The 21,912-nt window shown below is 31.6% G+C and overlaps 2 protein-coding genes across 5 annotated transcripts in view; both read right to left on the reverse strand.

Annotated features, from left to right (window-relative positions):
• Positions 1 to 21,912, reverse strand: part of LOC105834534 (neurocalcin homolog) — a 182,345-nt gene that overhangs the window by 40,342 nt on the left and 120,091 nt on the right. The gene's annotated exons all lie outside the window — the stretch shown is intronic.
• The window catches only part of LOC105834535 (neuronal calcium sensor 2), a 169,412-nt gene that overhangs the window by 27,431 nt on the left and 120,069 nt on the right, over positions 1 to 21,912 (reverse strand). For all 4 annotated transcript variants that reach the window (XM_036282869.1, XM_036282867.1, XM_012677086.3 and 1 more), the window contains exons 3-4: positions 18,314 to 18,432; positions 11,264 to 11,407 (exon numbers count right to left, since the gene is read on the reverse strand). In XM_036282869.1, coding sequence (XP_036138762.1) covers positions 11,264 to 11,407; positions 18,314 to 18,424 — 255 coding nt within the window. In that variant the 5' untranslated portion in view covers positions 18,425 to 18,432. The remainder of the gene's footprint in view (positions 1 to 11,263; positions 11,408 to 18,313; positions 18,433 to 21,912) is intronic.

The following is a 21,912-nucleotide window of genomic DNA, read 5'->3' on the forward strand; positions in this document are numbered from 1 at the left end:
TTACAAAATAACCACTAACTGTTTTACACTTCCTGCAATAAGAGCAATCATTTTAGGTAATTCATCACTGCGCTTTTTGCTATATTGGCAAACTGATTCAACTTATGATAGTTTCATTAATATTAATAGTAAAAAATTAAAACTGAAACAATTCTAATATAACATAAAAGCATATGGTAGAATGGCTGCGAACAAGTTATCTTTATTCCTATTTTTTCTCACTTTTGCGGCATAAATCCTCGGAGTTCTTCCACATCTTGCATATCTCCCCGCCCCGTTAATAATGCTATCGATATTTCACAGATGTGTTATCGATCATCTCACCGGCGCGAACAAATGTGAATCATCGTCTCAAAGTTATGACTCCTTTTACGAGTATTACGTCTCTGCCACGTGTTACCGAACTGAAATCGCGTAAGCGTAAAAACTTGCGATCGTGATACTATCACAATGGCGGTCGTGATTGTGTCGAGCGAATTTGTCGGGTCGAATCCACGCGGGCATCCTCGCCTCAGGCCGAGGGCCATACCTTTCGAGTGCCACCGAGTCGTTAGAGAGTAGTACGTTTCGGCAGAACTGGGTCACCTGCCGCCTGAGGTAGACAAACGAGACGAGGGGTTTAGGATGGAAAGAAAGAAAGACAGAGAGAGAGAGAGAGAGAGAGAGAGAGAGAGAGAGAGAGAGAGAGAGAGAGAGAAAGATAGAGAGAGAGATAAAGAGAGAAGGTGAACGAAGGGCGAGCCAGCTCTTTGCTCTTCCTGACCTCTGAAGTGTCACTTCTCGTATTGACCTCAGAGATAAAGAAAGAAAAGAAGAAAGGGAGAGGAAAAAGTAGCGAACCATTTCCCTTTTGAGACTAGCCTTAGGCTCACACTTATTTCAGATGCAGCTTACCCGCGAAAGAACATGTGGAAAAGCTCCGACATTACCGGAGAAACGACGGCCGATACCAGGAAGAGAAAACATCCTTGTGATGCCATTAACTGGCCTTACAAACACCACGCCCGTAAGAATAAACGCGAGGGGAATGTTTGAGATGTTGGAGCAAAGTGGTTTTTTCTGGGAGTGAGTTTTCCAAGCAGCGTTCGGTATTCTACGAGCGGACATTCAAAACAGTTACTTGAAATGCATAGTGCATAATTATGTGATCGACCGCCCCGATAAAATTGCGAATTTAGTAATAAAAGTGTGGAGAAATTGTACGATTATGTAAAAACGCTTCTGTTATAAAACATTTAGATCTTTTCACTAATTTGAAATCTCGCAATCTTATAATTAATAGGACAAGATTCTATTATTCCATTTCGTATATTATCCCATAATTTCAGTAGCAATATTTTTAGATACTTTCGTTGTTGTACAATTATAAAATAAGATTAAAAAAGACTAGTTTATTGCTCAAAAAATTATTTTTCAGCATTTTATTTTTGTAGCATAATTTATTATATGTATAAAACAAAAATAATAAAGATTACTTTTTTCTATAATTACATGAAAGTAACTTAAGTCTGTAAATAATATTAATATTTGAATAAAAAAAAGTATGTTTAATAAAATTGTATTTGGCGTCACATATAACTTTTTGTCCACACGTTAGTTATACTTGGCTATCTTTTTTTTTTCTCACGAATTACTTCCTGTAGACTTATCTTAACAGCTTAATATTCAGACTTTTTAAAAATTGATTTCAGATAACAGTAGCTTTCTCTTTATTATGCAGAGTCACGTATATGGCTTCAAGTAAATCGTGATATGAGTATGGAAAAAGGACACAGTTTTGCTTTGGTCGGAAATTCCTACATCGTTTACGTTAAACTAAGGAAGTAAAGAAAGTCGAAATAATGTAGGTCGCACAATTTCCGTCAATCATTTAATTCGGTTTATATGTTACATGCTATATCAATTTGATCGTGCGTTGAAAGTGCGTTGAAAACTTGTAACAAAGTTTATGCAATATACTTTTTGACATTTAAATTTATATTCATATTTATTTAAAAAGTGAGTGATCGTTCAATACAGAAGTTTTAATACAGAAAACGCAATTAAAGGACAATTTCCATTAAATCACACATTAAAATATTTAATAATGTGAAACTACTCCTATCACACAACAATAACAACTGATTTTTGATTGAAAGTAAAGAAATACGAGAAAGTTTCTTTATTCTTTATTCATTAAAACAGAAGACAAACTTTAAATATTTTTGCTTGTTTTGCATTTTTCTAATAATTACGTAACTAATAACTTAGTTGTATAGTTATATATTTTTATTATAGTTTTAAAAATATATTTTTTTATATAAATTCTGAAAAGTGAAAACTATGAATATATGCAACCAAATCTTATATGTCATGTTAGATTTAATAAAATTTTCTGCAAGATTTACAATTTTAGATAGAATTATTTAAATGGTTAATATTAAGCATAAAGACACTGTCAAGAAATTTTTCCTTTGCATCTTTATTTATTTAACAACTCTTCGGAACGCGTGGGCGCAATTTCATTGAAGTACTGGAAAATCCAAGATACATTTCCTGTTTGTAATTTGAAGGAATCAGAAACAAACATACTCTACAGTTTTTAATTAAAATAAAATGTTTCCTTGAGTATATCACATTCTTGAGAAAAGCGCTTAATCTCGAAATTAACATTATTGATAATTGGTAATCATAATGCGTTTAATAATAAATTCAATTGAACGCATTAGTGCGCATTGATACACATTAAAGTGGTATACAATCTCAATGTAAACACTGAAAAAATAGTCTTATTGAATTAATTGGAAATCTAATAGGTTCAACCAGATTCTGACTTAAATCATGAACCTACAGATTTCCAACTAATTCAACAAGATTCTTTTCACTAAATATATGTGTTTAATATAAATATATAGATGGATTAAGTTGCAAAAGCCTCAATATTTTACTATATTGATTAGAAAAATATATTTTATTATTTGAGATATTATTTAAGATCTGCATTTCACTTTTACATTTCATTTTCACACTTTAAGAAGACACATCACCAAATGTTTTTCTTCAATTTTAAGAAAATTTGGATAGTTTACATATAGACAAAATTAACTCATTACCTACCAACGTTCTATTTTTGACGACACTTAGATTCAATAATTTTTTTCTAAATAAATATACAAATAGCAAATAGCAAATTTAAAAGGTCAATATACATATACAATAATTTTGAATACACTACGTTGTGAAAATAGGAATAGATGGCATAACTTAACTGTAAAGTGTTATATCTTTGAATTTTATGTCCTATTTTTTTAGAACATTGGCGTACAATGTACGGCAGAGAATGGGTTAAGAAATAATTTTCTTTTTATTAATGGGTTCTTAAAATATTCCTGTGAAAACATTGATATTATTTTCTTTCGAAGTAAATGTCGAAACTATAAAATTTAAAAACTTTTTAAATTAAATACCTTCAAAAATATTTTACACACATAAATACACAAAAGTTTATATATATATTCGCTGAAAGAGAACTATAAACTCTTTCGTAGATTTAATATTGTAACCTTTTGCATCACTTTTGTATCTTTAATTGTAAAAATCATTTACTGCATTCAAGCTTTATTTGCGCTTTCGCAAGTCATCACGCTTTGCGTGCTCTCGCAAGTATAATATATGTAAGCAATAAATTTAAATAAATATGTATACATTTATAAGAATATATGTATCATATTATTAATATCATACTTAGTGAATTGAATGTGTGAAAGATTTATTGATATTGATATAAGTAATTTATGTCTTTTAATACACAATTTTTGCGCGCGTATTGATTATAAATATGAAAAATAAACAAAAAAATTACAAGAAGCATATACAAGAAGCATATAAAAAATAACTTTAAAGACACGCTAGTACATAAAACTTTGCTTTTAAAAAGGTAAAATGCATCGTTTAGTCTCCACGCTTACCATTTCTATCACATTATATAAGGGACAAATTCACACTAATGTAATTTTCGTAGTTGTGTTTTACAAACTTCATGCTTTCAACATTTAGCTGTTAAAAGTTTAAAACAACGTTTCGTCATTCAAAGTGAAAACAACGAGCGAAAAGGGAAAGCAGCACAAAGTAAGAGAGGGAGAAACGTATGTTTCAAAACGAACTAAGCAACTTCGAACATTGAGAAATGCGTTTTCTTCGATCACGAATGTTCCGAAATGGATTTTCAAAATAGAACCTGGTGCCCAATGGACGCTAATGGAAATGCAACCCAGGAGGATTGCGATCAAGCGCTCTTTAAGAAAAAGGAAAAGGTCAAGCCTGTTCGTGATTCAAGGACGAATCTGAAAGTACAGAAAAGCTTTCTGTAAAATATACACTTTTTTCTTGCACACAGGTTACGTGACCTTTTACTTCGTCGTAACGTAAGTGAACAGACGTAAGTGAACATTTTATGTAATCGTATTCCATACATAAAACTCAAAGTTATCTCTGAAAATCTTTAAAACGTTTTTAATGACTTTAAGTTTCAGCAATCGTGATGGTGTCACAGGAAATAAATCAAAATCGTGTAACGTTCGCAAATGCGTAAAGCAAAACTAAAATTTATAAATATTCGTTTTAGATCTTTTATAACATATATTTTATAATTACTTGTCATGTTTGCATCATACAAGAATAAATAAAATTATTAAAAAGTTTTTCACATTTCTTCCCCTGAAGAGGTAATATATCATGTGTCTATATAATGTAAAATATAACTTTATACTTAAAATAAAAGTTCGTTTATATTCTATCAATATCATTCATACATAACGGCAACTATTGATAATGCAAGTACCAGTAAACATAAATAATTATTTACAGAATCATTCAATTGGTGATAAGTAATAGTGTTCAATAACTTGAATTAGATCATTTAAATATAATCACACAAATAAATAAAGAAGCGTTTATTACGGTCAAAATTAAATCTTAGTTCTTAATATACATAATATTACATATAAAATAATATATTATATTATTTTATATGTAAGTCTAAAATACATTTGTATTTTATAAATTGCATGCAAACAGTTGCTCTTGAATGCAATCATAAATTGAAGCTGGAAATAATATACATATGTATGTAAGTCTGAAATACATTTTCATTTTATAAATTGCACGCGAAACAGTTGGTCTTGAATGCAATCATAAATTGAAGCTAGAAATAATATACCAAATTAAATTGATTGTCAACAAATGATATTAGCACATTAAAACATAAAATAATTTTTAAATAGTTTTATTCTGGAGTATCAGAATAAAGAATATTTGTCATATTCTTTACTTATCCATAATGTTCTTTAACTAATTTCTACAATTAATATTCTTATTTTAATTATTGTTTTATAATTTTAACGATTATTTAAATTTAATTATTGCAGTTTACACAAATATCATAAAGCAGCAGACAAGCAAACTGATATTTTTATATTAAACTGATATTTCATATTAAAGAAATTAATATCAGTCTAATGAATTGTTGAAATATAATAATTTGTTTCGCTACAACTTGAAGATGATGGAATTAATGCAGCGTCATCGATATACGAAACGGGAATAAATTATACAGGATAAAGTTAGAAATCGTGCTCTCTGTCCTTTCAAAATAAGCTTTGGAGGTAAGTCTTTGCTGAGTTAACTTTCAGTCCCAAATGCGTCCGAGTGCAACAATGCAATTACACGGTACAACGCGCGAAGTTTCCGAGAAGAAAGCGTAAATGAAGCCCTGTATTCTCTTCAAAAACTTCGAAAATTATCAAACACTTACTCACTAAATCACATTGTATTATTCATTGATTTGCAATGCTATATTTATAACTGCAATTATCAGTGAGATTTACTATATTTTAATTATTTATATTAAAAAAAGAAATATTCTTACTTATAAGAATCAATATATTATCTCTAAAAGTGTATTTCACTAATTAATATATGTATTAATGTAATTATAAGTATAGTACTAAAATCAGTAAAAATTTACTAATTCCGATTTAAAAGGTAATGAATAAACTATAGTAATTTGTTTGTAACAAAAAGATGCGATAGAGCTAAATTATCAAGAAAATAAATTTATTTTTAAACAATTAGGTATTATACATATAAAATAGATTTTCTTTGCTTTTCAAAATTTATTTCTATCAAATATTTCGTTTTGATGTACAAATTTAAGAAATCAATTTACCAAGATATTATATGTGCACATTTTTTACGCGTTAGATAAAGTAAAGAAGTATTTTATTTTAATAATATTGGTCTATAATATTAAATCATTCAACATGATAAGAGACAGATCTTTAATGTCATATTAAATAGTATTGTGAATTATTCTCTTCATCTATATCAGTTTAACATATTTATGATTTAATTAATTATTTTTATCTATTATATATAATTTTTTATAAAAATTTAATCGGCTTTCTTAAAAAAATCTAATTTAATCGATCTTTAAAAAAATTATACCTTAATACAAAAAGCAACATTTAAAACTGGAAAATGTATTCTTTTGATATGCTATATGTAAACACCATGCATGCATTATTTAATATCTCTTAATACCGTTCAAATAATTTTCGGCAAAAATGCAGAAAATAAATCTCATAAAAATGCATATATACGGATATATCAACATCCTGAGATTAAAGAATATTTGTCATGTCATTCGTAACATATTTCGGTACACTAGGCAAGGGAATCACAAGCAAAGCACTGTTTATACAAAAACGAGGTGTTTCTGATTCCTAAAATTTCAGCTACTGTCTAAAAGAAAAACGATAAATGTAAACGGAATTCGAGGTTCTTGCTAAATAAGAAAAGTTCCAAGAGAGAACGCCGAAATAGATGACCCGTCCGTCATTTATCACCGTTCCGTCGAAATTGTTCGGGAAATAAAGTTTAAACTGCCGGAAGTTCTAGGTAAATCTCTAATGGCTTTTCAATGTGCGAACCGCTTGAATTAGTTCATTACTCCTTTCCTGTGAAAAAGTTGCGAAAGTTTAATTACGAAAAGTTCACCGTTGAAAATTATACGCGTCTTTGATAAAGATTACTAGCAATACAAGAATGCACGTTCAATTATTTTATAAAAACAAAAAATATATTTTAACATATGTGTAACATTTGTACAACGTATATTTGTATTATTTCAGTATATTTATGCAAAAATTTCAAATCGCACTTTTAATAAAATCTGAAACTACTCTGTAGATTTACATTTCTTAAATAATTTTCGGTTTCAATTCGCCAAAATTAACATCATAATATTGAACGATATATGCCATAAAATTTTTCGTTGTGGGAGAGACATACATATATTCCATCCATAAATTCTATCGCTTATTATCGCCACTATTATCATCGGTGACGTTCTGGAAGAAATGTCATCACCGAGGGAAGTTCTTCCCATTTAGACGATATTATGAGGGTCAAACTCAGAGACGACGACTTTGTACGGATTTTCCCGGAAGAAAAACCAGTAGAAATTGATGTTATTATATCTAAAGGGAAAACGAGACGGGAAGAGCATTCAAGAGTGAGTGAGTGAGTGAGTGAGTAAGTGAGTGAGTGAGAGAGAGAGAGAGAGAAAGAGAGAAGACAGGATTTTATTCGGTTATACATTATATATAAGCAACTATTCGTCTTAATACGATAACGAGAATCGAATCGAAACCACCAATGTTCGGCTCGTATTTCTCGGTCTTTATTGGCAAAGCTCGCATATTTTCAGCTGCCGAGAGTTGCAAGTGCCTCTTTTATCGGTGTTGTAATAATACTTGTGCAGCGACACAATACAATCGTGCGAGAAACCACGTATCATCAGGTTTACTTAATATCAAAATAATAGTCGTTTAGAGCTTACGCGAGCGTACATGCTGTACATAAACAGAACTCGCGATGAAGTTACAATAGAGCTTTCGTATCGACGAAACTCCGGCGAAACTTTGCAATCTCAATGCGAAATTTCTTAAGTGTTGCACGACCGTGCGATACTTGTACGAGGCAGATTGTATCTACAACCGTCGGGTATTTAACGTCCGCGTCGATGGACTGTTTGGACAAAGTTTGCATATTCGTGATTTGGAACGTAGATTAGTTTGTTTCGCATATTCGCATATTATTTCCGAGGCTTTGGACGATGAGTTATTATGTATTGCTCTTGTCATTTCTATTCAATATTCTAAAATAAAAAGAAAGCAGTCTTAATTATTTTTGCAAAAATATTTGCAACATCCTGGTCGTTAGTATTCTCATTTTATTGAATAATTTATGTTAATAATTGAATAATTTATGTTAAGTATGTAGACTACGTACAGTCTCTCTCTCTCTTCTATTTGCTTTTGACTAAAATTTTAATGAGGAAATTGAAAAGCAAATGTCTGTTTTTCATTCAGAAAGTTTACAAAAGACGCAGGCTACGGCGATTTAATACCTTTAAAGTTATGTATAATTTTAGTAAGTTAAGCGTTAGAAATTTAAATAATTAATTTAGTACTTTGATTAGTTTCAAGTAATATCAAACTTTACGTGTCAATTTTAATACATTACGGACTTTAATATTAATAATAACAAATCCTTGTATTTTAGTTAATTTCATAGCAAATTTTTTACTTTGATTAATTACAATACCGAGAAAAAAATAGTTGCAGTAACGATTATATTACTACAATATATAGTCATTTTTTTAACCCAACCATATTTTTACAGTTATTCAACAATACAAATTATAGTTTGTTTAAACTATATTAAAGTTCTCATAATCATAATATTGATTTATGCAATTTATGACATAGTTGTCATAACCAAAATGGAAATCTTAAGTTATAAAACGCCATAAATCATTATAAATACTTACTATAAGCATATGTTTATTATTATCATCAATAATATAGTAATAATTACTATAAAAATAATATTCCTGTTTAGAATTATTTTACTATACAATTAAATATCATAAAATTTGATTTAAAATTCAGTGAAAATAAAATGTTTTTACTGACCCTTCAAAATATATGATATCACAAATATCATATATTTTGAAAAGTCAGTAAAAAAGATTTAATTTCACTGAATTTTAAATCAAATTTTATAATATTTAAGATTACTTTAAAATATAAAATAATTTTTCACAAAATTTTTACTAATTAAATATCAAGCGATGTACAGTTACACTCTGTATCATTAAATATATTATGTAAAATGTTAAGCAAAACTTCTGATAAAATAAAAAAATAAAAAATTTATTATAAGCTTAAAATTATAGACTAGGATTGCGACTAAAGTGAACAAATAATGTACACATTAACGCAAAGGATATCTTAAAGATAACTCGCTCTAATAATTCAAAAGAAACGCATTCGTAACATACTTTACTAAGCAGGTGATAGTTGCAAAGCGATACGATAAAAACAGAAAATAAATTTTCACGCAACGTATGTAACTTTAAACCTTGTGTGTAACAGATCAGAGTCTACATTTAATATCTACCATTAACTTTTTAGCAAGTACAGTGTAACATATTTTGCAGCGTTCTTTGATACATTTAGTAAAATGAGACAATGTTATAACATTTCTCAATGGAAATCATAGTAATATTAATACAATGTGAATTAAAGCGAACGTAATAGATATAATTATTGTAGAGAAATGATATAATACTAAAATCTTATATTCATCTTATATATGTAATATTAAACACGTAATATAGAATTTCCAATATCATTTCTAAATATAGACAATTTCCTCTCTATACCTCTTTTTTATTTGCTTTTTTCTCGTATATTAGAATCGAGACAAATTAGAGAAATAACTGAATAATGTGTAAATTGTAATAATTTATCACATAAGTATAATTATCTTTTAAATCATATCTTATACGTTCGGTAGCTATCAATTCAATGTAAAAAAAGTTATTGAATATAAAACTTAAATATAAAATTAATTTAAATATCGCACCCTCTCTTATTTTTCATAATTTGACGATTTTATGTATTTTATAAATCTACCCACTACTTTTCTTTCTTTATTTCCCAGATTATCTCCAAGAGATAAAAAATAAGACGTCAATGCATTTTAGGCATTAATAAGTCTTTTAATTAATTGTACAGATTGCATCAGAAAAAACACATATTTAGCTTATTTAAAGATTAAATATAATAAAAAGTGATCTAAAAGGATAAGAAGGCAAGATAACTCTTGATACGCAACTTGAGAAGGCTGAAACATCGGATGTCGTTTGCATCCAAAGAACGCATGTCCATGGCGAATCATGTAGTTACCCTAGAGCGACTTTGATCAGCCATGCGATGGGAAACCACCGCACAAAGCACGACGTTAGACAAAGCTCGGGGTTTTATCCAGCGTATTCGGGTCAGATGTCAAATAGCTATTCGCCGGCTGGCGAACACGACGCGCGTCGCACCTTTGGCGAACTATATATTAAATTACCGGACTAGCGTTACTGAATGGCGGCCGAGAATATCCGCTTGCTGTGCTTATAAACGGAGACCACGTGTGTGACGTGAAAGCCCTTCCCTCTCGGAGGATTTCCGAGAGTTTCGAGCCAAGGCGGTTACGTGGCTACGGAGCGAGACGAGAGTCTACGGAAAGTGACACAGCCAGCTGGCTTACTACTTACACCATATGAATAATGCGCCATATTAACGGCTTATAAGCGGATTATAAAAGACAAATTCGCAATCACAAACAATCCCGGCATGGAAGAAGATGCAACCAGGAAATCTCACACGTGAAAAAGATTCACGTCGCGGCATTTGTCGAGCGTATAATCGGATGTAGCGTTTCCTCGTGCGCCAAAGACGAAAGCCACCCGTTGTCTCGGCACGTCGTTTTACGGTCTTACCGTTGATCAATCGTTTTCCCTCGCTATAGACAGACCACAACAAACCTGACGAATTTCCGATATTCACTCCCCCGTCGATCGACCTAAATTCACGCGAGCGATATTTCCACGTTATGTAAAGGCGGAATCTTCTCTTTTCGGTGGATATATTGCGGCGTCTATCTAATGCGTTTCCTCGAGTCAAACAGCCGCGTGGATTTTGTCGCGTACGATCGTGTGTAATCACGCGGAATGATCGACATGCGACATGCGACAAGTACGTCTCGCGTACGTATATATCTTCTTTGAAGAAGATCTGCCGGGAGCACGGTAGTCGTTACACGCCTCATTACAGCAGTCTGCGCGAATTCGCGTCTTGCGAAAAAAGAAGCCAGCGGAACTCACCTTAAAATCGATGTAACCGTTCTTGTCCATGTCGAATGTGCGGAACACATGGTCGCAGAATTCTTCCGCGTTGCCGGACGGGAAGAACATTTTGTACATGTCGACAAATTTCGACGGCGTTAACTTGCCATTAGGACAGTCTTGCTGTAACATTCGAAAGAAAAAACGCGAGATTAATTCTCGAGTTATCAAAATTTTCTTGTAACACGTGTTACATATACATATGTATAATATATCTTTATTTAGTTTAATTTTTGAGCAAAGCTTTATTTTGTTCCTATTTATATTTCTTTGATTCTCAAATATTTTATTATTATTATTAGCGTAATTGTGTGTCCAAAATAAAATTTTTCTTTGTATGTATCGTGTGGACCTTTTTCTCTACCTTTTTTATTCTTAAAATATATAATTATATAATTACAGCTGATACAACAGTATAACTACAGCTACAATATAGTAAACAAGAGTAAAGTTTCTAATCACAATAAATTAATTGTCATATGACATTTTGACAATTATTTGTTCTTCATTACATTAATTGTTCAATTTTAATTCTTTCATCAATACTTTTTTGTAGAAAGATATTAAAAATGTATAAAACTTAAATATAACACTTATTTTCTTATTACATTAAATAAATTAAACATATCATATTAACACAGAAAATAAACTGCTCAAAATTCTATTACATCTCGTATAATAATTAAAGAGGCAAATTTACTTCAACGAAAATAGCGCTCATACATATATACCGAGTAAGAAGAACATTTATGTTAGTAATATATGCTCTTCATATGTTTAAACGTAAGATTTATTAAATGCAGAGATATATTAAATTGTCTGAGATATATAGGGACATATTAAACGGTCGGAATAAAAATATTCTGTTAAAATTATATCGCGTCTAAATTAATCAATTCGATTGAAGCGAAACTTTTGAAGTGAAACTTTCGTCTCCGCGGTGAATTCCATCCAATCGTGAGACGACACCTCCGTTTTGCCGGTTAAGCGCTTGAGATACGAGGCGTTGAGAAAAAAAAATCGCATCATTTCACTATCACCGCACCCTTCGTATCAGATTTAGCCTCAATCTAGCGCCGTTCGTCTCGAGCTTTTTAAAAACGAGCGAACGCGCGAGCATACGGCGCCTCTCTCGCGCGATATATTTTTCAATCTCCGTCGACCGGGTGCTTTTCCGCCACACCAAGTCGATATGCGGCGATCAGTCTTCATTTATTTCAATCCGCAGACTTTTGACGCAGAAGTCGCGTGTGGGATTCATTGTAAATCGCGCGGGGGAAGGCGGGCAACGAGAGCCGCTGTGAAACGCGACCGGATTGCGGAACGTCCGCCTTAACGATTCCACGCTCAGTTTAATTAGTCCGGTCGCCACGGGCTCTGCGGGATCCGTTTAAACTGTTCGAGAAACTTTTCCGCGGCACTAGCAGCTTCCGCGTAAATGTCACGTTCCGCTCCCGATATAACTCGCGTCGCAGCTCACGCGAGTTAGATATCCTCGCCACATAATTCAGATTGATTTATTATCTCGCAAAAATGCTCGCTGAAAATCTTGTTGATGAGAGACATTTTCTAACACGCATATAAATTCGATACTATGTGTATAAGAAGACCCGGTTGCACCAATATTGTTTTATTTTTTAACAAGACTTAAGTAGATGTCTATCTTTATCTTTCTAAATAAATAAAGACAGACACATATTTAAACCTCACTTAAAGTTAACATAATGTTTGCGCAACCGAGCCTTATTAGTATTTAAATTTAATCGGCTCTTAATTTCAATCCCAATTAATTTTTATAAGATGTTATTGTGTAGTATATTGTAAATTTGTTATAATATTGTTAAATGTATGTCACGTATGTAGTTCACATTCAAATTTCGATAGAGGAGAAGGTAATACCATACAATCCTCCATTTGCATAATAGTTAATAATGAATTTTTAATTGAAAATTTAACCATTATTATATTCGTCAATATATTGTTTAATCGATTTTAAACTCAAAGTTATGAAAAATTTATTACTCAGAATGATATTTATAAAAACGTATCTACACTGCATAAAAAAGAAACGAATGATAATATCCTCCAAAAATAGATTTTAAAATTTATTTTATTAAAAAAAACTGTATTATAAAATTAAAAGAAATTCAAAATAAAAAGGAAATATTGTAAAATATTTAATATAATTAATATACATAATTATTCTGCACATATGGACTGCAAGACTGAAAATCTATAATACGTGTGTAATGTAATTAAGTTATAAATTAGTAATAAAAGTAAAATTAATTTATCGAATAGTTATTTCAATATAAAAACTTTAAAAAAGGCTGTATTAGGTCTGTTGAGTTAAGCATGTTAGCACTTAAGAGGATTTAAAACAAATTATTATTTTTTATTAGAAAATATCTTTAAATTAATTTTTCCAGTATTTCAAATTTTTACACAATAAAAGTACGCACAAAAATAAAGAGAGCAAAAAGCAAATTCGTGTTAAATATAAAAAAAACTTTAATCTAAAAAATATTTTTAAGGCGTTAAAAAATATTTTAGCATAAAATCGCTTTTTGCTCTTTTTTTATTTTTGTGCGTACTTTAATTGTGTAAATAAATGTGAAATTTTAAAAACTAATTCAAAAATATTTTTTAAAAAATATCGGTGATTAACTTCAGGGTCCCATTGGTTGCATTTAGCAGAAAAAGCAAGGTTTTGCAACTATTGTTAAATTCTTTTATATAATTAATTTATACATTTAAATCCGTCAAAAATTAGGACATAAAAAATCAATTATATTTTTACAACAGTTAAAAAGCTACTTTTTCTGCTAAACGCTATTTATGATTTATAATGATATATTATATGATATATATATGATTTAAATGCTTATTATGATATAAGCATTGGCGTGAAAGTAAAATTAATTTAGACGTAAATTATAAAATAACCATTATAAATTAAGACATATTAAAATAAAATAAAATAATTTTCAAACATTTAAAAGAAATTAAAAATTCTATTGCGTTATATATATTGCGTAACAAAATATATTTTATATAGATATATATAACATATAAATTGTAAATTTATAATTGTTTGTACATATAGAAAAATAAAAAACGTCAAGAAACATTGAAAAAATATATGCAAAAAATATTGTCTATTAACATGTTAGCATTACGTAAATGAGCTACTAAACATATAATTCCACAAATAATCATCAGTACTCATTATATCTAATAAGGAGATATTACAAGTAGCTACTACATCTATAAGGGCCACTCGTAATATCACCTCCTTTATAAATAGCGGTGAGATAACGAGTTGATTAATGTATAAAATTATGTGTACACCATTACAAAGGTTCAAGCAATGCTGAACTGTATCAATGCTGAATAAATATTATACTATATGCTATATTACAAACATACATCCATACATACGCACACACATTATTCATTGTATGAATGAGACGATGTGTACTAAGATAATAACGCTTCAATTAGATCTATATACTATATAATCTAAATACTAATGAACTAAATGTCAAGTAATACCGTACACACTACATGTTTCAATTTATTGAATATTTAAAGTACAAATTATAAAACTCGTCGCGACTACGTATTTATTATATAATCGTCAAATATATGATAAATAAATTAATAATTGGAATAAATAAATAAATATCGTACATCAAATTAATTAACTTCGGGATCATCTCAAACAATTATTTTTCAGCAGATAAATAATACATTATATGGTATAATATTAATTATTAATCATACCACGTAATTATCACATAATCATTAATTTTCAATTATTAATAAGATGTGACAAAGCTGTTTCTAATAATTGGACAAATAGTGTCACAACACACACACACACACACACACACACACACACACACACACACACACACACACACACACACACACACACACACAGTGCGTCAAATATTTTTCATATAAAAAATAATTCAAATTCATATTCAAATTTATATTTATAAAATTTATTAAATTATTAAAAATATTTCTATAAAGTGTGTAAATTGCGCCTAAATTTAAAACAAATTTTTTGACAATGTATCTAATTTAATTGCAAATTTATATTTGCTAGAGCAACACAGACGCGCGCTACGCGCGCGCTATTTAGTTTTTTACTTTTTAAAAATAACAATTGCAATAATAATTATATAAATAAATAATTATATACAAAAAGAAAGGAAAAAAATAGAGAAAGAGAGAGAGAGAGAAAGCATACTTACATACATTAATTTATTATCTAATTATCTTTCTTCTTTAAAAATATTATACACATAAAAAAAGGAAACAAGAAATACAATATACTGAATATACACAACATACATAAATCTTCTTTAAAGTAATATGATATTGACACTGAAATGTAACGAAATGTTGTCAGCTCTGATTCTTTTTCTTCTTCTTGTTTTTTTTTCTTTAATTAGCATTAGAGATTGACGACATAATTTGAAAAACAAAATTACAATTGTTAATAAATTATTAAATACTTTGACATTACATGTATCTTTCTATATAAAATAAGATCAACATTTTTTGGAACTTTATATACATTAATTAATTAACTATTATTGCTAGTTATAAAATAATATTGTGACATATGCATGCACACGTACGCGTACACATATAGAAATTAATAAATTAAAAAAATAACCAAATAAAAAAATAATCAATAGAGAAAACTAACTTTCGAAAATCTTTCGTTTGAGTAAAATACTCCACAGTGTACACACGCACGGATGCACGCACTTCTCTCCCCCCCTCTCTCTCTTTTTCTCTCTCTCTCCGTCTCTCCCAGTCTCTCCTCATCTCTCTCCGTCTCTCCCGGTCTCTCCCCGTCTCTCCCATCCTCTCCCGTCTCTCCGGGTCTCTCCTGGTCTCTCCCCGTCTCTCCCGGTCTCTATCCGTCTCTCCCGGTCTCTCCCCGTCTCTCCCGGTCTCTCCCCGTCTCTCTCGGTTTCTCCCCGTCTCTCCCGGTCTATCCCGATCTCTCCCCGTCTCTCCCGGTCTCTCCCCGTCTCTCCCGGTTTCTCCCCGTCTCTCCCGGTCTCTCCCGATCTCTCCCCGTCTCTCCCGGTCTCTCCCCGTCTCTCCCGGTTTCTCCCCGTCTCTCCCGGTCTCTCCCGATCTCTCCCCGTCTCTTCCGGTCTCTCTCCGTCTCTCCCCGTCTCTCCCGGTCTCTCCCCGTCTCTCCCGGTCTCTCCCCGTCTCTCTCGGTTTCTCCCCGTCTCTCCCGTCCTCTCCCGTCTCTCCGGGTCTCTCCTGGTCTCTCCCCGTCTCTCCCGGTCTCTATCCGTCTCTCCCGGTCTCTCCCCGTCTCTCCCGGTCTCTCCCCGTCTCTCCCGGTTTCTCCCCGTCTCTCCCGGTCTATCCCGATCTCTCCCCGTCTCTCCCGGTCTCTCCCCGTCTCTCCCGGTTTCTCCCCGTCTCTCCCGGTCTCTCCCGATCTCTCCCCGTCTCTCCCGGTCTCTCCCCGTCTCTCCCGGTTTCTCCCGGTCTCTCCCGATCTCTCCCCGTCTCTTCCGGTCTCTCTCCGTCTCTCCCCGTCTCTCCCCGTCTCTCCCCGTCTCTTCCGGTATAAATAACCATTTATACAAATTTGACAGCTGTCAAAATTCAATCGCAATGATTAACTCTCGCAACACGAAGTAAGCGCAACGAGAGAACCAATTGGCATCGCGGAAAAGCGACAACAATACTTCGAGAGATGCGAGTATCGATGCCATGCCCTTTTTTAGAAAGGATGAAATTTCATAATCGTAAACCTTCGTATTATACGATTTCAATCTCTCTGCTACTTTATGATAAAACAAGAGCATCTAACATAAATGTTCACTTCTGGTCGCGAATGCTTGCAAAATATCGTAGAGTATTTAATGTGACATAATTGCGAATACGAATGGCTGTATATTTATTCGTACTGATACATGTGTGCTACATGTATTACAGATGTGTATGTAGCATTGCAATGTTTATTAATTTGTATCAATTTTATTCGCACAAACTTTCATAAATTATCAATCTATAAATTTCCATTTATTATAATTATGTTAAACAAACACAAGCTGTTAATAATAGTTATTGTTCTCTTATAAAGCATCAGAAAATTATGAGTTATTTTCGTTTACATTTTCAGAATATTCAAAAGGTAGATGGATTTATCAAATTATACACACACATACACCTACACACATGCATGCGTATAGGTGTGTGTGTGGGTGTGTGTATCCCTCTCTACGCATAACTTTTATTTTAAATAAAACTTATGATTAGAAAGCATATATATTTATTACAAAATTTCTGTAATAAATTAATGTAAATTCTCTCTTCAATATTTCATCATGACATACATACTAAATGTTTAAAAAAATCCTGTAATATAAAATAAAGTAGTGAGACACGAGATTAGAAATCACTTAAAAAACATAAATTAATAATAAAAAAATGAATAAATTAATAATAAATTAACGATTGCGCAGTATCACTATACAATGCAATAAATATTATATAATTATTTGCTATGTAAGAATTGCTTTTCAATATTATTCTGTGTAAAAAAAAATTTAAAAAAAATAATTGTATTAAATGTTATTTATTTCTTTCACAAGAAACTCATGTTCTTTCGTCGTACTAATATTATTCTTACACAGACAAATAATAGAAGTTCTAAGTGACCTAAGAATTCTAACAATAGGTTACACAAATAGAAGTAAAGCTCTCAAAAGATAGAAATGAAAACAGTTCTTTCAAAGCTGAAGATACAATTTGTACGAATAATCTTTCATCTCTCGACAGAACATTTGTTTGAAACGTCTTTTATCGTCACCATCGTAATACATCATAGGAAAAATGCAATTATAGTGGGAATATAAAATGCGAAATTGGGGTTGTTATAAAAAATACAAAAAATATACAAAAAACGTTTTTAGCAAAAAGTACTTGATTTGATTCTCAATCCATAACACAAAAAGAATATTTAATAGTACTCACTTTGAAACCTTTGTACCATTCTTTTATGGTTGGCTCATCGTATCGCGTATGCTTCTTGAGGAACTCCATATCTTCTTTGCTCAACTTGTCTTTGCTCCCAAAACAACCCATTTTGATATCTGCAACAATGAATAAAACATTTCGTAAAAACAATTGCGTAAAATTTTCAATGGTTTTCAACACTTAAAAACATTTTTCACATCACAATACACAGAATTATCAAATTAGACAATTAATCTCTAAAAAAAGACATTATTTCATGTCCATTTTATGTCCATGTATTTATGAAGAAGTCGTGCATTTTTCATTTTAATGTGCAATTTCAATCTCAGGCTGCGTGTCTAGAGTAATGATTTCGCTCCCCATTGTGCACCACTATTATGCTTTTCAGAAGCGATAAAATTTTCTATGCGACAAGTCTGACAATGAGCCTGCCATTGCGCGCCACGCATATTTAATGTCGGTGAATTATGATAGTAGCATCGAACGATTTCCGTAAAACAAGATCAGTATATAGTTTGATGTCTTCTGTTACACTTTTACGTTATCTCACTCTGTTTCATATTTTATCGGATTTGAATATTTTATCTTGATAACAGTCATTATTATCGATCCCTTTCCAAAACTTTACAAAGTTTTGTTTAATTTGTCAAGTATTGCCAAATATAGTATGCTTATGAACAATATTAATGTAATTTCTTAGTAATTTTAACCTTAACCACGCGTTATGAAATTTAGTAAAAGCATTATTCATTAAATCATTTTAATAATAAAGCTGTATTATAAAAATTATTTTTAATATTATTTCCAAAAAATGTTTTAATAACTGTGAGCAATAATAATAATTACTATTATTAATTTATTAATATTAAAAATACTGTTAATATTTAGTAAATAAATTAATGCATTTCAGAATATTAAGGATTTTGTAATAACAGATTGTAGTAATTATTAAATATTAAGATATTTAAAAAGTATTTTTTATTAACACATGCGATAAATTTTATATTTCTAATTACAGAATTAATTAGGAAGTCTTCGTTATTGCAATTTTTTAAATAAATATTACTTTTATTACTTTATTCGCGTTTTATTCTTGAACGAAATGCAATTTTAATGTTTTAATTTTTTCCAGAAACAGACTAATGCATTTCTACTTAGGAAGGCGTCGATGTCTTTTAGAAGACAAAAATAGAACAGAAATTACTCATTGCGAAATAAGCTTTTAATTTCTCAGGAAAAAAGAGAAGCTACTAGAAGAGAAGTATAAAAAATTCTATTTTTGTGTACAATATGGAAATGACTGGCAGATTTCTTGCAAGATTACGTGAAAAAACATATAATTGATACTTTAATCCGGTAACTCGTTACAATATAAAACCGAGCGATCTCGATAACACAGCTACAGCAGGAAGTTCTTGCCTTGTTGTTACGTGGTAAGAGACTGTACGTAATTTTCGAGATCGCGGTGCGCCGTATATTGCATGCACATAATACACGCAACGCACGTCGGTTGCACTCTCGACTGAAATTCGTGGCCGTAATGTCGTCATAAATGGCAGGATATCGAAACCGAACGCGTGATCGGGATAATGATGGCGAACGCCATAAGCACACATACGTGCATTATTTAAAAAGAACAAAGTGCTTTCAACAATTCAATTTGAAAAATTAAAATTAAAATTAATCATTTCCATAATATAAAAATAGCTGATAAGAAAACCTTGCAAAGTGTCAATTTTTAACACTTAAAAAATATTTAAAAAATTTTTTTAATATTTTCAAAAAATTACTCTTTAAAAATTGTGTATGATAAATTTTCTATAAGCGTGCACATAAAAATTTCAGAGATTGTTCTTTTCTACACTGAGAAAACAAATGCTAGATTCAAATAAATATTTCTTTGAATATTTTCTAAATTGTAGAAAACTATTACTTGTTTTAAATAAATATTAATGATTTTCTAAAAAAATATGTTATTAGCACAAAGAAATATTTATTTGAATTTACTATTTTTTTCTCTCAATGTACCTAAATAAATTCTATCTGTGTAAACAAGAGTCAGTTTGTCCGTTGCTAAAATTTACACAGACCAGTGCATATAGATTTTTAACTTCATCACTGTCAAATACGAAAAACGGTAAACTTACTTTAATACTAAAATTCTACAGTAAATAATTAATATTTTCGTTTAAGAAAATTTAAAAATCACAAGATTCGAAAATCCTAAAATCATGTGAATAGATAAACAGAACGTTTATGGCAACCTTGATCCCCTTCGTGTAATACATGTACGGGTAACAACGTATACCGCGATAGCGGAGAAAAAAATTAATTATTATGCCGACGTTGACGCGGGAGTAATGTCGTAATGAGCTTCAGTCGATACGCGGCTGGAATTATGAGAAAGTCCGCTCGTTTCTCGGCGGAGATGGAAAGGGGTGGATCGTTCAAACGAGGAGGAAACCGCCGCGATCGTGACCGGCCTAGGAACGACGATTGTTCGTGGCCGACCGATTTAATGAACGAAATGATGGCGTCGCACGTTTAGGTTAGCAAAAGCGAGCGCCTCAGCGCGGCCGGCAAACGAGCGCGAGATGTGAAACACGTAAACGTAATTAACGCTGACGCGCCTCGCGGTGGCGCCTGTCCAAACGCCCAATGTCGCGCCCCGGCTATTTACGAGATTAAGCGCGCGGATGAAGATTAACGGCTGGGCCTCCCCGCCACGGTATTTATACGTGCTCGAGTTTCGTTAGAGTCGTCGATTATTCCATGTAGCGTACCGCCACTCGAGTTAATGCACCGCATTCGCAAACTTCGAAGTTCGCGCTCGATAAGAAATTATATGCCCGAGCTCCCCTCCCCCCCCTCTCTCCCTCTTCATCTTGGCGTAAACGCTTTAAACTGTTGGCGAGAGATATTAGGCATACATTTACTGTATATTAATTGCTACCGTAGGAAGTTTCGTTCTTGCTGCAAGTTTTCACGACGAGGAGAAACTGACGAATCCCGCCCGGGGAAATTTATCGATCGTGTTCTAAATGTGAAGGAGAGATTATTAGTTGTTAATGTTCATCTTTCTTTTTTTGGCTGTACGTTTTTAAGAATTTGATCTTTGGAAACTACGACAGATGAATAAAGAAAATTTGTCTGAGAAAAAGAAATTGCAATTATATACCTTTGCAATTCGCATCCGTTCGTTATTTAAAATGTTGTTCAATAGTTACTGAAAAATTACTAAAAGTTATTTCTGCCACGATATTGTTTCTTAATAGCAACGGATAACGATACGAGAAAGAAGTTAGTGGCTGGGGTTCAAAATGGCAGATTAAAATTGCTAATAAACTTGCTCCTTTTCTTGTAACGCTTGCGGTTGGCAAACTCGCGGCAATTAAACGAAATTGCTACTAAAGAATTAACATATTTGACAGTGTGTTGCGTTGCTCTTGGAGACATTATAAAGAATAAATTTCAGTGATAACACTTTACAAAGAGGAACCGTAAAGTCGCAAAGTAGTCCCGTGATACTCAGATGTGATGGGCAAACGTTATTAGGAAGTCATTCATTATAATAATTATTCTATAAACTTCTCTAT

The sequence above is a fragment of the Monomorium pharaonis genome, chromosome 2, assembly GCF_013373865.1.
Source record: "Monomorium pharaonis isolate MP-MQ-018 chromosome 2, ASM1337386v2, whole genome shotgun sequence".
Classification (NCBI taxonomy): domain Eukaryota; kingdom Metazoa; phylum Arthropoda; class Insecta; order Hymenoptera; family Formicidae; genus Monomorium; species Monomorium pharaonis.